Raw genomic sequence first — 16,908 nt, forward strand, 5'->3', positions numbered from 1 at the left:
GACAGCAACTTGTCTGTTCCCCTTCCCCCAATTCCCCAGCACTGTTCCAATTCCCCAATAAAAAAATCTTTAAAAAAAAAAGAAAGAAAGAAAGTAGAAGATAGAAAGTATCAAGTCACTCAATTCCAACCAGATAAAGCCACTCACAGGAACATAAGTGACTACATGTGTTTCTCCTTCCTTCTGGGGAGGGAATTGTCATAAGCTAGCAAGGGAGCTAAGATCTTGCCATGAAAACTATAATATGTAAACAAATTTAGTTTAACTAAACTTGGAGTTTAACACCAAGACCAACGGGTGGTATAATATCTTGTGAAGGCGGGACAATAGGGCTCAAAGCCCAGATAACCTGGTGAGATAAAGAAGGCTCCAGAAAAAAAGAAAAAAAAAAACCCTCTGATTCATAACTATTAAAGAGCATTGGTCTAAAGTAAGCTCTGTTCAAGGTGAATTGATAACATTAACGCTTAAGAAAGAATTCTGTTTGGATAGACCATATATAATTGAGTGGGAAAGAGGAAAAGCATATTTGGGTGAAGTCATACACCTTGAATCAAAGCTAGCAGAGGCTGGTGCCAATCTCAGCTCAACCATTTACAAGCTGTAGGGCTTTTGTGGTTGACTTCTGTGACCCAAAAAGATATGTGGAACTCCTCACCTCCAGCACCTATGAATGTGACCTTATTTGAAAATTGATATAATCAAGTTGAGGTCATACTCCATTTGGGTGGGCCCTAATCCAATAACTGTTGTCCTGATAAAAAGAAAAACCAGAGACACAGAGAGAGCACCATGTTGGAGTGATGATCCTACAATCCAAGGAACACCACGGGTCGTTGGCAACCACCAGAAGCTGAGAGAAAGGCACGGAACAGAGTCTGCCCTTAAGGGAGAGCACAGCTCTGCCAACACCTTGATTTTGGACTTCCAGCCCCCAGAACTGTGAAAGAATAAATTCCTGCTGCTTAAAGTCACCTCATTTTTGGTCCTTTTGCAACCCTGGGAGACTAATACAAGGACCTTGCGCAAATTACTGAAGTTAAGTCTCAGTTTCCTCGTATGCAAAACTGGGGATGGCGAGAGCATCCACCTGATATGGCTGCGGTGAAATAAACGAGATAAAGTATGTAAAACAGTTGTCACAACGTTGCTCATATGCTAACCCCAAGATGGTGGCCTTTTGTGGTGATTATCAGGGGAAGCCCTGTTTTATCACTTCCCACTCTCTCTCTCTTTCATATCCGGAGTCAACACACTTCTGTTGCCCTCCTGCCTTGTGCCAGAAAACAGCAGAGCTTTTCATACGCATCACCATGGTCATTCCTTGAATATTCTTTGGAAACCATAGCCCCCAACAACAGCTCTTGTCTCTGTTCATGCCTGTGTCCCCAACAGAAAAGAGAGCCCATGAAGCAGCCAGCAGCCGCCCCCTGGTGGCAGCAATTTCAGTCAAATCACCAGGAGGAAACCTAAACTCATAAGGTGCCACTTCACGATAGGGTTTAGGGACACGGATGAAAGCGAAACAGAGGCTGAGGGGAGCTGAGATGGGAGCTTCCAAATGTGGGAAAGAGGAGATTTAGGAGGGAGCTGGCTAGAAATTCCAGGGGAAAAGCCCATATTAGTTTGCTACGGCCACCATACCAAAGTACTACCGACTGAACAGCTTAAACAACAGAAATGTATTTCCTCATAGTTCTGGAGGCTAAAAGTCCAAGATCCAGGAGTCATCAGGGCTGGTTTCATTCTGAGGCCTCTCTCCTTGGCTTATAGGTGGCCGTCTTCTCCCAATGTCTTCTCTCAGTACGTATCTGTAGCCTAGTCTCATAAGGACACCGGTCAGACCAGGGCCCACCCAATGACCCCATCTAACCTAATTACCTCTTTACAGACTCCGTCTCCACCTACAGTCACATTCCAAAGTACTGGGGATTAGGATTTCAACATATGGATTGGTAGGGGGTACATTCAGCCCAAAACAGAGGCCTACGATGTAATCAAGACCTACTATGTGCAGGCACTTTCATGTATATTACCATACCCTGAATGACCTGCTGGCCCTCAAATTGCCATGCCCTCTGACCCCCGGACCTGTACCATGTTGTCCCCTCCATCTGGAATGTAGTCATCCCTCACCATGAACACTGCCTCTTTCCCGGGGGAGAATCTTATCCATCCTTTGGATCTCTACGCAAACTTCCCTTCCTTATCCACAGTCCCCAACTCTGGCTCAGAAGACCCTGTCCAAGTTCCCAGGACACTGCCGGCTTTCTGTATTGTAGTTCCTAACATGTTCTTATAATTCAGAGAAGCCCTTGGCACAGTGCCTAACACATAGGAAGTACTCCAATGATGTTAGCTGTCATATGACTGTTGCTCCTTTCTAAGGTGTAAGCCCCAAAAGGACAAGGACCCCAAAAGCAAACTGGTCTTGTTCATGTCACTACATCCCCAGCAGCAGGAGCAATGCCTGGTGTTGCCAAATGAACGAAAGAACAAGGGAAGGAACGAAGGCTTGCTAACAGCCACCCTGTAGGAGCGACACTGCCCTCATTTGACAGAAAAGAAAACCAGGGTTTGGATTCAGGTCTGTTGGATTCCAGAGCCCCCCTGCCCTCACCCAGGCTCCCCTGAGACTTACCCGGCCGGCCCTCTGGTGAGAGAAGGCGTCCACCAGGGCCTCGACCCCATAGTCCACCAGCATGGAGGTGTTGAACAGGAACTGCTTGTAGCTGTACTCCTGGGCACCCACCTTGAAGGAGTCGGGCATGAGCGGGTGCCAGCGGTACAGCTGGTTGAACTCCATGGCAATACGATTACTGTACTGGAACTGGGAGCTGAATAGCAGCTCCGGGTCGAACTTGAGCTGCAGGAAGTAGCCACTCAGCTGTTGCACGTACTCCTCAATCACAATCTTGATGGTCTCACCTGGGAGGGGTCATGGGGGCAGAGCAAGCAGAGCACAACGACTCAATCACCCGGCTTGGGAAGCGAACCAGTTCAGGAAAAGTGCTGGCTTTTGCTTCTTCATTGCTGATGCTGTTGTTTAATTTTATTTGGCCACATTCACGTTGGCTCTTTGTAGTGAGGTGTGAAAAAAGAATTTTCTGTCTCGGGTTGGACTGACGTCCCAAATTAGGACTGCCAGCTGCTCCTACATTCCGAAGGGAGGTTGTGGGCCTTGCTAACAGGACATGCAAAGGAGGTGTCTGAGAACTGGTTCTGTGACCCTTGGGTGCCCACCCTCCCACAGCCCATTAAAAGAAGTTGGAGAGGCCACAAAATATGGAAAAACGGAGGTAAACTTAGGGCTCTCAGTGTGCCCAGGAGGGGACAGTGTGGGGGCTTCAAAGAGACCCCTCTGAGAGCTGCTGCAGCAGCGAGAGGGACCCTGAGGACAGAAGGTGAATCTAGTCCCAAATATATTTCTTGCATGTTCTTATATATCAGAATTCTTATGCATAGGTTTTCCTCCCTCTGCTCCCTCAGTAACCAGCTACAAAGTGAAGAGCCAGGGAAGAAACAAATGGAACATTCCACAACAAAATGAAAACCTAGATATTAAAAGAAACAGATATTTTGGCCAATCAGCCATTAGACAAATTGGCTTTTAGCAAACTGATCTAGAGCCACTGGGTTTGCAATCAGCAGACCTGGGTCCAAACCCTGGCTTCACCATTTCTAGCCACCTGAGCTTGGGCCGCGTTGCTAACAGTGGTCACCCCAATAATCCTTAATTTAACAGTTAACCCTCTCCAATAGCCTTATGAAGCAGATATGATTACCCTTGTGAAAATTAAGATTCAGAGAGGTTAAGTGAATTCTCCAAGACCACTCAGCAGGGAAAGACTTGATCCAGGTCTGGCTGCCACCAAGGTTCACGCTACTTCTACCACATCACAAGGCAGGGCTCGCTCCTGAGTGGGGAGGGGCTGCACGCCTTAGTCTGGGCTTTTGTGAGGTGTGAGTAGGAGAAGATTTTCCCCTCGCACCTACACTCACAGCTCCTGCTTCTCGCCCACGCGTACGGACACTTGCTCTTATGCCAGGCCCCGTGCCAAGAAGTTTAGATGCATTTGTCTCTACTCCTCCCAATGACCCCATGAATACGAACTGATATTATTATAAGACACATTTCTCAGATAAGGAAAGTGAGGTTCTGAGAGATTTCAGGGTTGGTTGTTCAGCGTCATCACCTCTGGTCACAGCTTTGGTCACAGCTGTATCCTGGGCAGCCTCCTGCCATGAACTTGCCCTCCCTGATCAAGGTCTCTGCAATGCTGGGACTTCAGAACCAGCCTCTGCTGCTGCTTTAGGCTGTTTCTATCCCCGATACCTGGCTCTTCCAGGCTCCAGCGAATCAGGCACTATAATTGGAACCAGCCACGGCCAGGGATGCCCAGAGGTGGGGGAAGGAGGTTACTGACTCAGAGGGAACACGGTCTGGACAGGGGTGTCAGGGGCCAAGCTCCCAGGCAGGAAACCATCTGATATTTTAGGCTGCAGACTCGCCCCCGTAGGGGACACAAAAATATCCTGTCCCTAAGTCACACAGAAGCTACTGAACTCCGGGAGGCAGACACATGCAGGACAGGAAACAGGAGGATTCCTGAGGTTAGGCAAGCGGGAGTTTGACCTGCACATACTGGGGGTGTCACCGTGTGCTGTGCCTCTGAGTGCAGTACAGTGGGGAAACTGAGACTCAGGGTGGCTAATGAAATTGGCTGCGAGTAACCCAGCTAATCACCAACCACCACAGCCATTCATTTTCTGAAGGCCTACTATGTGCTGAGTGCATTCCCGTATGTTTCAACAAGTCCTTACAACCAACATTATCTCCAATGTCCAGATTTGAAAACTGAGGCTCACACAGGGGAAGGGGCCTGCTCCAAGTCTCATAGCTAGTAAGCAGAAGAGCTAGGATTCTGTTGGGTTGTCGGAAACATCATGACACATTTTTTCTGTTTTTCACTGTCATGACGTTTCCGACAACCCAATAGTTCCAGCTCTCTGTCCCCAAGCCCTCCACCCCCTTGCTTCTCAGGATGGAGGGGATGACCTTCCAGGACAGGGCTGGTTTGGAGTCCTCACCGATAAGGATGAGGCGGGCCGTCTGGAAGAGCTGCTCATCGTCCCAGGTGGGGTGCTCAGCCTTCAGCAGGTCACACACACGGTTGTGCTCGCGCAGCCAGAGGGTGGCATAGAGCATGAGCCCAGGAAGCAGTCCAAACACTTCCTGGCCCACAGCCATCTGGCTCTGGGGCGGAATGCCCTGTGGGTAGTGCATATACACATGCGCCTCTTCCACCGATGGCGGGTACATCTCTCCGTCCAGCACCTGTGGGATGGGGCCACCTGGCAATGAGGCAGAGCGCCTGCACCTGCCACAGCTGACACCCTCCCACTCCTAGTTACAGTCACCTGTATCACACAGGGCAACCACCCATCCTCCTTAACAAAGGCCTGTTGACTCTCCCTCCTAAATCTCTCTTCAAACGGGTCCCTTTCTCTCTGTCCCCACTACCACCCCCGGCTTCCAACCCACCCTCATCTTCCATGCTGACTCCTTTCTAAATGGTTCTCTGTGTCTTCTGCGCCCAAACAGTTCATTCTGAGCACTGCAGCCCGAGAAATCCTTTAAAACATCCACATCTAGTATCACACCCTGGCTTTAAACCCTTCCATGTCCTCTCTCTGCTCTTGCAAAAATCAGAAACCCTTAACATGGCCTCACAGATGTCTCTACGTCACCCACAATCACTCAGGCATCCAGCAACACTTTGCTCCTTTCACTCCCTCTGCGGCACTCAAGTCCCTTCCCCTCTCCAAGCCTCAGCACATGCTGAGATATTTTGTTAATTATTTTTATATTGACTGACTACAGGTTGAAATGATAATATTCTGGATATATATGGGGTTAAATGAAATATATTATTAAAATCAATTTCACATGTTCCTTTGAATATAGCCACTAGAAAAAATGTTAATTACTTATGTGGTTCACGTTATTTTCCTATTAGACAGTACTAGTTCAGAAAAAAAAACTCTTCATGGAACTAGCGTCTTAGTGTTTGTGAACCCTGATGGGCTGAGAGTTCCTTGAGGGCAGGGCCCGTAATTATCACAGCCACTGCTCAATCACCTGTGCCAGGTACATCGCAGTTCCCAATTAATATAGTGGAATAATTAAATGAACAAAAGCAAACTAGAAATGCCCATGTCCCATCAAGCCCTACAAATCCGCCTCCCAGGAGGACATGAGAGGCCATTTCTGCTCTTCGTCTGCTTCTGATGCCTGGCACCTTCTCCAGGGTTTATTGTCTGTCCTCCTTGCACGTGCCTCGAGCTCCTGCAGCTGGCCCCTCTCAGGACACCACCCAGGCCCCCCCATAGCCTCTGCCAAGGAAGATGGCGGAAGCCCCTTCCCAGTGTCTCATCCCCGTGGCCAGCATTACCTGGTACTTGAGTTTCCCATCCTTAAAGAGCCGCAACTGATACTGACGGTCCAGATTGTCTCCATAAACATGGCCAAAGTCTACCTGAAGACAGAGAGAGAGAGCCCACTCAGATCACGGGGTCCTGCCCCACCGGTGACAACCTGCATGTGCCAAGCTAGGTCCAGAGAAACCCTGAGCCCCTCCTAGGTACTCACCCCATGGCCCAAGGCATTGGTGAAGCCAGGACCCTTCTTGCCAGAGGTTTTGAAGAACTGGTGGGTAAAGTGTTGTGCAAAGAAGGCAAACATGAGACTGCTCCCTTGGGGGTCGGGTATGAACGTCCTCCTGAGCAGCAAGCGGCGACTCAGGAGCTGGGCATCTGGCAACTGCTTCTTCCCTGGTTGGGGAGGGGAGAAAGAGCAGTAGCTGCCTCCTGTCTACATCTTCCCACCCCAGGACCTCCTGGGCTCAGCAGACCACACTGGTCCACACAGGAAGCCTGGAGAGGCCGCCGCAGGACCACCTCCCTTCCGCCAGATGGCCCCTGGTACCTTCTCTACCAAAAACAAAACAAAACAAAAACAAACAAACAAACAAAACCTAGCAGTATATATGGGTGAAATGGCATGATATTTGGAATTTGCTTTAAAATTCTCCATAAAATATAAGGTGAGCGGAGATAGATGAAATAAGATTGGCAAACTGTGGCCAAGTCTTGAAACCCAGAGATGGATACATAGGAGATCCTTATACTTTCCTCTCAACGTGTATGTTTGCAACTTTGAAAAAGTTAAACAAAAAGAAAGAAGAAAGAGAAAAAACAAAGAAAAGAACGTGGATTCCTGGGCCCTGGAACCATGTAGCCTGTGTTTGAAATTGGCTGTGCCATTCACTGTGTGAACATAGATAAGTCACTTCATCTCTCAATTTCCTCATCTATAAAATAGGGCAAATGAAACCCATTTTATGCAGTGGATTTGAGGAGTGCATGAGATCCTGGAAGCATGACAGAGAACTGGTGACATGGAAGCTTTTAAGTCAAGCGTCAGAGAATTTTTTTCTGTAAAGTCCATCTAGTCACTATTTAAGGCTTTGCCAAGATACAGTCTCTATCACATCTATTCAGTTTGACTGTTGTAGCAAAAAAAGCAGCCACAGGAAGTCCTTAATGAATGTGACTGTGTTCCAATAAAGCATTATTTACAAAACAGGAGCAGGCTGGATTTGGCCTGCAGGCTGGAGTTTGCCAACCTATTTTAAATGATGCCAGTCTTTTTATGTTGGGGGTAAAGACAAAAAATCATCTTGAAGCAGGTGTCTGTCATTACGAGAATAAGTGTTACGACACCTTCCTTAATTATGTCAATGACAGGATGAATTGGCTCGCAATGCCCTCGTGGGAATAATTACATTTTTGTTTTCTCGTAGAGGCATCCTTTCACAATACCTCACGTGAGGCTCAGCGCTGAAAGCCCATCGAGAGCAATAGATTAGCTCTTTGGATCGAAATGGCTGACTGGTTTCCTCTAGCAGAAAAACATTCCAAAGGGAATTCACTAAAAGGGAAGTTGGAGGGAGTGGTCTGTAAGCAAAGCTCTGAAACCTTTGAAAGCACGCAGCCCTGGGGCTGCACAGGACCAGTGCTCAACAGCGACACTGTGTGGTGGGAACAAGTGATGGCAGTGGCGGACTGACGCCTCTCTTGTCCTCTGTACTTGAAGCTGAATTGATGGCTCTGAACTGGATAAACTCTTAGGTTTTTGGACAACCAGGAGTGAAGTGGGAAGAAGGCCTTAGGAGAAAGACCTCTGCCAATGAGACCAAGTGAGGTTGGGGCAACTAATGAAAAACAAATATGATTTTATATGTAAACTGCCATGATAAAGCATGTAAAACTATTTGCATTAGTGAAGAACCACATAAAAAGCACACGACCACTTCCCCCCTACCTTTTAACTTTTAAGTCACTCCCATCCCAGCAGGATCCCACCCATTCAGTAGATAAGGTTCAGGCAAAGAGGCACTCTGGAAACACGGAAACACTAGTCTGACTGCCACTGACTTCTAGGTAACCTCCGGCAAGAACTTCCATCACCCTTGCCTGTCTTCATCTCCAGCCCTGTCCTCGTCTCTGGTTCTGGATAAGTCATATATCTTGTCTTGAGCCACTCGTTCATGAAATGGGTCAGTAATTGCTCTTCTGCCTGTTTTTTCCCCCAAAAAAGACAACTGAGCATCCCCTGTCATCCCCAGGCCCCTAACCCCACCTCCATTACCTTTGGTCCCCATGGGCGTGGGGCAGTCTTGGGGCACGGAGGGCAGAATACGAGTGTAATAGCTCACATTGGAGAAGGACTCCCAGCTGATGTAGTCATATGCCGCGTTGTAGGTGGGGGGGCTAGGGATAAGGTTGGAACGTGCTGTAGAAGGCAAAAATAATGGTGACAAGGGGATTCCCACCCCCAGTTACACCCCCTTCCCCACCTTCTCTTGGGTTGGATGTATTTTGTCTAGCATTATAGTCTCCCCACCCACTGCCCTTATCAGATACCAAGAATTCCAAGAACTAGCAGTATTTCTTGCTCCTCCAGATTGGGGGGGGCCTAACCCCCACCCACCTGTGAGTACCAGGCGCATGAGCATGTCCCGGATGAAGGTGGCATTGACAAACTCCCAGAACCAGCGCCCGTGTGTCAGCAGGAAGTGGATGACAGAGGGGCTGGGTCGCAATGAATTCCGGAGCCAGGTCCACAGCTCAGCTGCAGGGGAGCAATGGCGGCCACTTAGCCGGGCCCTCCTGGCAGGACCAGAAGTAGCCAGAGCGGGAGATGGGAACTGGGAAGGAGGACCAGGATGGAACAGGGCAGCACCTATGGGGCTGGGGGCAGGACGGAACCTTGGGAGTGATGACACACGACAGAACCAGAACCAGATGTGAGAACGGGGGCCAGGGCCAGGGAGTGAGGTCAGGCTGGGTAGTGCACACTCACCACAAAGCCCAGAACCAGGAAGTGAGGACCGAGGTCAGGGAAAGTGTCAGAGATCAAAGCCAGGCAAGGAAGAGAATGGGGCCATGGCCAGAGACGAGGGCAGTAAGTGGGGGTCTCAGAGCACGAGCCCAGGGGAGCGGAAGGGGCTGGAGGCCCAGCTCACGGATGGTGCAGTTGGGGCCGGAATAGCCCGTGCGGGTGCAGTCACACTGGTAACGGTCAAGGCCAAAGCGGATGCAGATGCCCTGGTGCTGGCATGGGTAATAACAACAAGGGTTCACTGTGGATGAGAAACAGAGATCAGAGACCTCTCACTGGGGCCAGAGACATGGACTCAACTGGCAGCGCTGTCCCAACTCACTGGACTTCGGGGGTCCCCTAAGGGCCCTCTCTGTTCCCACAGCCCTGCGGTTCCTAGGCCCTGCTCTAGATCTTCAGCATGGCCGACATCTGGGCCCACAAAGGAACTCCCCCCTCCCTCCCTGCTGCCACCAAAGGGGCAGGGGAAGAGTCCAGGCCCCAGGCCGTGACACTGAAGGCTAGGAAACAGCTGATAAGACGCTGCAGCCACAGGCTTCTAGAGTATTCACTTTCTGCCAAGTCAGAGCCCAGCACCACAGGTAGGGTTTGTGGCATTCAGAGAGGGACAAGCATGGGTAGTCCTCTCAAACCAGCCCCCAACCTCTGGGCACCTGGACGCTAGGAAGATGAGATCACCCGCCAGCCCTCTATTTTTACAAAGCGGAAGGAAGAGTAAGTATCATAATGACCAACTGCAGATGGGGAAATTGAAGCCAGATAAGAGGAAACCCAGATAGGTCACCCAGCAAGCCACACCAGACAACTGCCATCCCTTCACTTCCACTCCACCTCACAGACTCAGCAATCAAGTCCAAAGGGTTAAGTTCCCAGAACCCTGAAGACAGAGTATGGGTGTTAGGGGCGTCTCACCTGCCTCAGCTCCCATCCCTGACAGGCCCAGCTTGGGCCCACGTCAGGGGGGGTCTGGATCTTGATGTAGGTCAGGGACCAAGAGAACAAGAGACACGACATTTGGCTGGAAAAATCTCCTGAGAGAGCTGAGTGGCGCTCGAGCATCAGCCCCTGCCTCCTGGAGAAACCCCCGCCGGGAAGTCCCTCCTGGTGTCTAACCCAGATCTCACCGACCAAAGGCCCCCTTACTCCTATCTGCACTGCTTCAGCGATTCCTCAAAAGCAAAGTCAGAAACTCCTCAGAGCTCACTCGGTGCTCATTCACTGCTCAGCAGGGGAAACCAAGGCTCAGAGAGAGATGGAGGCCTGGCCAAGAACACGGAACAGAGCAGGGCCTGCTCCAGACCCAGGACTCCTGGCTCCTGGCAAGGGCCTCTTCCCCAGCCCACACAGAGCCCGCCAGGCTCCCTTCTGCAAACACAGCTCCTTATCTAGGCCCAGAGCCAACATTACAGGGAAATTCTACTCTTCGTGCAACTGATTACAGGGGGTCCACAGGGTGACAAAAGGCAGGAGAAGCCTGGGAAGTCATCTCAGGGCAGTGTGATCAGAGGACATGACCCTGGGCAAAGCAGGACCCCTCACAGCATGAGGCCTGGGCAAGCGACCTCCTGGCCCTCACCTCAGAGAGGGCCCCCAGAACCACCACCACCACCCCCTCACACCTCACACCCTTGCCCCCACCCACCCCCCTACACACACAAACAAACAAGAAGCAAATCACAAGAATCATGCAAATAGTTTTGCTTAAGCCCTGGTAACTCCCCATACCCCCACAATAGCGTCTTTATGGCCCCTGTGGGTTGTAGGGAGGAGGGGCCCATGGAAAGAAGGCTGAATGAAAGGCCTTATCAGGCTGACACAGGCAGGCAGGACGCAGGGCAGGGACCTGGCAGGACCCAGCCTCCCCCTCCCACAACCACAGGCCCAGAAATGCCAAGGAGCCTCAGGACGATACCCGCAGCTGGCTCAGGAATCTGGAACTCTCCTCATTGATCCCTTCCGCTCAGGACACCCTGCTCACCTGCCTAATTCACCTGCCCCAGAGCCCCACTACCCAGCCCCCCACCCTGGCACACCAGACCCTCTCACCACCCAGCATGCCAAGTCTCCCGTCCCTCCCACAGGAGGGATCTCAAAAGGATCTCAAGAGGTTGTCATTCTGTTGCAGCCCCGTCCCTTGTCCCAAAGTCGGAAGCTCTTCTTCCTTTACCCAGACTGCTGCTCCTCCCTGACGAATTCCCTCCAAAAGTATCCGATCATCCCCACTGAGCTCACGCCTTGCCGCCCCCAGAAAGCCTCCCTGGACTGTTAACTCCTCCCAAGGTCTCTCAGCCCACCTCCATTCCACTCCAACCTGCTCTTCTCTACCATTAGCCCCCAAGAGAAGGAGCCACACTTTCCCCAACTTTCTCGTCCGTGCGTGCAGCTGGGGCCCAACCCAGATCCTGGAGAGAACCAGCCACCCAGAGGATCCGGATATGGTGGCCAGAGCTCAACAAATGTTTGTGGAATTAATGAAATGAAGAGAGGACACTGGCCACGCTCGGCCAAAGAGACCTCTCATCTTCCCAGCCCTGGGCTGCTGGCTCGGAAGTCTAGCTTGAAGGCGTCCTGTCCTAGCCCAGAGTCCTGCCCCAGCAGGCAGCAGAGCTCCCTCTAGTGCGAAGAGCGGCTGTGTGCCCAGTGGAGGCCCCTCCCTCCCTCCGGAACAACTGTCCAACTTTCCCTCCCTCCCTCCTGCACAATCTTTCCATAAACACCAGCTGCCCCCGGGCAAGAGAACTTCTCCCCAGCAAGGACAACAACAGCTGCCGTTAGAGCCCCAGGGTGTCAGGATGGCCAGGGAGGAGACTGGGAGGGCTTTCCTGGAGACAACCTCACCACAGCTCGATTGTGACGATTGTGACGGTGGGCGGGGGAAGCCAGGACTCTAGCTGACCTTTCCACAGCCTTGCATAGCTACCACTCGAGTTTATCTGCTCAGCACTCCCTAGGAAGGGTGGATGCCCTGCCTCTCCCAACCCCCCCACCCCCATCCCCGCCCATGGCACAGATGACGAATGCAAGGCCCAAGCACCACTGCTTTGAAGTCGAAGAGCCAAGACTTGCTCTTGCCCGCCCCTCCTCCTAGAGGTTTCCAGGCCTAGGTTTGGGAAAGGGATGCGGAGGGAGTCACTTTGATCCACTGCCTGGGAATGATCCCAGATGAAAAAGGTTTGTCACCCTTCCTTTGAGGTGGACCCAAAAATCCTCCATGAATGAAAGCAGAGCTCCAGAGGGATTGCCATCCCCCCCGCCACCATCAGAGCTCTGGGAACTATTCACAAAAGAAGGCCTTCCTTCAGTCTAACTTAAATCCCGCATGCTTTCATGCCAGCCCAGCTCTGGGCTCAGTGGAGGGCACTTTGTATAATAAGCCATCAAGAAAGAGAACTTGGGAGACGCAGGCACCAAGTCCAGTGTGTCTTGAGTTCCCACAACCAGCGCAGTGCCTGGCACCAAGGAGGTGCTGGGAAAAGAGGTGCCAGACAGTGGCTGCTTTTACTGGCTGTGTGTCCTTGGGCAAGTCCCTTCCAAGCCTCATTTTTCTGCATATCCCAGGAAGTGGGTGAAGCAGACAGGCTCTAAGGAGACCTCCCTTTATGCCCGTACTTCTTCTCTCCTCTGAGGAAGACCATCTGTCCCTCTCCATTATTTGCATCACTGTAGACTCCCCAACCCCACCAGCAGTCAACCTTGCAACTTGCCTTCACTTGAAGAAGCCACCCCAGAGGCGGGCTTGATCAGCATGCACATACGGCACACGTTCCCACAGACAAGGACTGTCCAGGAGTCCCTGCCTCCAGAACTTTCTGAGGATTCAGGCAAGGAAATGTCCCCTAGCCCAGAAGTCAGGCTCTGGACACAGTGGGGGGGCAGCAAGTCCTCCAGGATGCAAAGGCGCCAGGCAGCAAGAAATCCCATAAGAATAATATTTAGAGAAGCTCCAGGAGCTTGGCAGCCACAGAGGAAAAAAAGGGGGGCCCCAACAAACCAGACTTGGGCCCTCGTCCCTACACCCAGCCAGGTTGACAGCCAGAGGCCAGGCACCGCCACACCAGGCTCCCAACAGTTGGGCCCACAGCTGAAAGAGCGCAGCTGGGTAGGAAGTCCTGTCCTGGTCCACAGACAGCTGGCTGCAGATAGCAGGTGGCCTGCAGTGGGTGGCAGGGAGGCCTGGGCATAGGTTGGGTTCCCACCCCATATGCCAGGGTTAGCTGGCCTCGAGCCCCTCCACCGGGCACGGAGGTCATGCCCTATCCCTAGCCAAGGAGAGAGCACTAAGCGAAGTCCAGGAACCGGCGGGGATGAACTTGAGCATTAAGGATCCCCTGCCACAGCCTTGCCCTCCAAGCTGGAGTTCACCTCTTCCACCACAAAAGATGCAGAAACAACATTCTCCCCCCGCCACCTGCCCTCAGGTGCGTCTACAGCCCTCATCTCCCAGGGGATCGGCCTTTGCTGCCCACCTAGGGACAAACACAGGCTTTGGCTTCCCGTGGGAGGCGGCCAGGTGCCTAGGACCTCGATACACTCAAAGGCTTGGAAGTACAGCCCAAACCTTCTGCCTCCACACCAACTTGTCACCTGTTCTTTCCTTGACCCTTGCAGCAGCCTCCTTAGTGGTTTCTCACTTCCAGTCTCACCCCCAGGTCATCCATCCCACCCACTCTCCCCATTACCCTCAGGCCCAAGGTGGGGCCCTCACCTTGCATTCAAAGGCCCTCGGCAGTGGACACCCGCCTTTTGTCCCACTGCTCCCTACGCTCCTGTCTGCCGCCTGTGGTTCAGACATTAGGCTTCAGCTCCTGCCACTGCTTCTACCAGAAAGACCCTCGCAGTTTCATAGTGAAGTCTCACAGTGTTTCTGCCCACTCACCACCTCGTCAGGGTCTAGGTCGCGTGTCACCACCTCTGAGAAGCCTCCCTCAATTCCTCACACTTCTGAGGCAACTGCTCCCTCCCCTGAGCCCTGCACACTCCTGTGTATCCCTCATTCGTGGCCCTGACCCCCTTGGATGACAGTCTGTAGGAGTTTCTGTCTCCCCCATCAGACTGTGAGCTCTTCCCAGCCCTGTATCTCTAGGCTCAGAGACTAGCCAAAGACTAGCATTAAAGCAAACCTTCAGGAATGTTTGTGGAGTGAAAACCACCATTCCATTTAAACATATAACAATATAAAGGTAAGTAGAAAAGGCAAAAAACAAAATGGCACAGACCATGGCTCATTTGGCTAGAGAACAGACGCAGGAAGAGAGGCAGGATAGCTGTGGATGCCCCAGCGGCCTGGATGGGGCCAAAAGAGGCCTCAGAGGAAGTGCTGGGCTGATCCAGGAGCTGACAAGCCCCATCACTGCGGCGGCCTGGTCAGCCCTGGTTCTGCCGCTGGGGTCTCAGACAAGTAGGCTCTCCTCTGGGAGCCTCAGAGCCCCAGTCTGTAGAATGGACCTATCACATCTCCCTGGCAGGGCTGTTGTGAGCACCAAAGGAGTGAACACCTACAGCCAGGCTTTGTAAAAAGCTGGCCACATGAGTCTGCCTCCTCCTCTTCCCATGAGATAGGCCTTTGCTCATACCCGAACTCTTGCCTAGAACACCCTCCATCCTCTCCCTGGCTTCCCCAAATGCCACCCACTCAAACCCTCTCCCCCAGGAAACCTGGTCTGATTCCTTTCTTCTCCAAATCCCCGAGCATCACAACAGAAAGCTCAGACCCCTCCCCCCTACCCTCTCTTGCCTTCATTTTACAGATGGAAAAAGGAGACCCAGAGAGGGACAGGTCTTACAGGGGTGGAGGAAGCTATGTCTAGGCATTGCACACGTGCACGCATACACACACACACACACACACACACACACACACACACAGAGAGAGAGAAGCAGTAAGCTGGAGGAGGGAGGTTGGCTGGGAGGAGCTGAATTCTTTCACCTTGAACTTGGTATATGAGCATGGTGGTGGGCAGGGGCGTTGGCATTTTACAGGATCTGACTTTCCCCATCATCTTTGGGCTGATGAAACCAGGGTGCACTTGGAAGTGGGGGGACTCTCTGTGGAAAGACCTTGCAAAGTGCCTCAAGTCAGACAGATCCAAATTCAAACCCTGAGCCTACCCCATAGGCTGGGGGGGAGTTATGGCACCTATCTGAGCCTCAGTTTTCTCATCTGCCCAGTGGGGACCTCATAGGTCCCGGGAAACTGGGACCTGTCAATGTGTTTCCACCTCCCGTCTCCCCAGAATGGCTGATGTGCCTGAGTCCTCACCAGGGCAGATCTTCTCCACCAGGGCTGGGAATCCGGATGGGTCCCCAGAAAGTCTGAGGCTGGTAAAAGGGAACTCACCAGCCCCCTTTCCCCTCGGTGGCCTCAGCTGTTTCCTCTAAAAGAGGGCCCCACAGCAAGTGTTGGGGAACTGGGGGCCCAGAACAGGTAAGGGGTCTGGAGAGGGGCTGTCCCTTCTTCCAAAGTGAGCACGAGTTCCGGTCTGCCGTTTCCCCCAGGAGAACCCTGTAGCTCCCCCTAGCCAAGGCCACACTCCCCAGGGGTCTTCAGAGAGCCCCCTCCCCCCTCCCAGGCACCGGAGCAGAAAGGGGAAGCTTGGCTGGAGGAGAGGAGAGGAGGGAGAGGGGACAGGCCAGGGACGCAGGACCCGGGGCTCCCTGACCACAAGGAGGCAGGCCGCCTACCCGGAGCGGGCTCCCTGGGGTCCGCAGCTAGGACCGGGGGCGGCGGCAGCAACAGCAACAGCAGCAGCAGGAGCAGCGGGAACCGGAGCGAGAGACTCCGCCCTGCAGGGGAGAGAGAGAGATGAGGGGCTGAGCCTGGCATTCAAGGCTCCACCAGGAGGCAAAGAGGATTCCTGGGGCACGGGGCAGGACTCACGGCTCATGGTGCCGTGGGGCGCCTGGCAGGTACGGGATGCAGACTCCTGGAATCCTGCGAGCGTCTCTAACTCTGTCTGCGAGCTGGCCAGCCTGGCCTGCCTGGCCCGCCCCCTCCCCACCCATTCCCTGGCTCCACCTCTCCAGCCGGCTGTCACCTCAGCCACCACCACCCACTGACTTCCTCTGCTCCCGCCCCAGCCAAGACATTCTATTAATTATTCTACGATTGTCACTAAAGTGATTTTGCACCGGAGATCCTTGAGGCACTTGAGCTTTTAAAGCAAGGCGTGTCAGAATTGTGTCCATTCTGCAGATAGCAAAGTGAAGCCCAGGAGAGATAATGTGCAATTGCAGAGGTCACCCAGGGCTTCCTCACAGAATGCAGAGTATCTCAGGCTAGAAGCCACTGGTCTGAACCACACACCCGGTGGCCCAGAGAAGAAAGGGTGCTGGAAAAATAGTACAGTCTGGCCTGCACATGGTTTCCTGACCAAAAACCCGTTACTCTCAAACAGATCCAACAAGAAAGACTGACTTCCCCCAGGCGTTGGGCTCTGCCCTCT

The 16,908-nt window shown here is 52.5% G+C and overlaps 1 protein-coding gene across 4 annotated transcripts in view; it reads right to left on the reverse strand.

Annotated features, from left to right (window-relative positions):
* The window catches only part of PTGS1 (prostaglandin-endoperoxide synthase 1), a 20,201-nt gene extending 3,762 nt beyond the window's left edge, over positions 1-16,439 (reverse strand). The window contains exons 1-9 of one of the 4 annotated variants that reach the window (XM_019630030.1): positions 16,344-16,439; positions 16,148-16,249; positions 9,591-9,707; positions 9,056-9,196; positions 8,714-8,857; positions 6,653-6,834; positions 6,456-6,539; positions 5,092-5,338; positions 2,642-2,928 (exon numbers count right to left, since the gene is read on the reverse strand). In XM_019630030.1, coding sequence (XP_019485575.1) covers positions 2,642-2,928; positions 5,092-5,338; positions 6,456-6,539; positions 6,653-6,834; positions 8,714-8,857; positions 9,056-9,196; positions 9,591-9,707; positions 16,148-16,249; positions 16,344-16,350 — 1,311 coding nt within the window. In that variant the 5' untranslated portion in view covers positions 16,351-16,439. Of the gene's footprint in view, positions 1-2,641; positions 2,929-5,091; positions 5,339-6,455; positions 6,540-6,652; positions 6,835-8,713; positions 8,858-9,055; positions 9,197-9,590; positions 9,708-11,512; positions 12,088-15,392; positions 15,524-16,147; positions 16,250-16,343 lie in introns of those variants that run through there. The other 3 variants (XM_019630031.1, XM_019630034.1, XM_019630032.1) reach the window with 3 other exon arrangements.
* Positions 16,440-16,908: the final 469 nt, after the last annotated feature.

Source organism: Hipposideros armiger, unplaced genomic scaffold, assembly GCF_001890085.2.
Source record: "Hipposideros armiger isolate ML-2016 unplaced genomic scaffold, ASM189008v1 scaffold_880, whole genome shotgun sequence".
In the NCBI taxonomy this organism is placed as follows: Eukaryota; Metazoa; Chordata; class Mammalia; order Chiroptera; family Hipposideridae; genus Hipposideros; species Hipposideros armiger.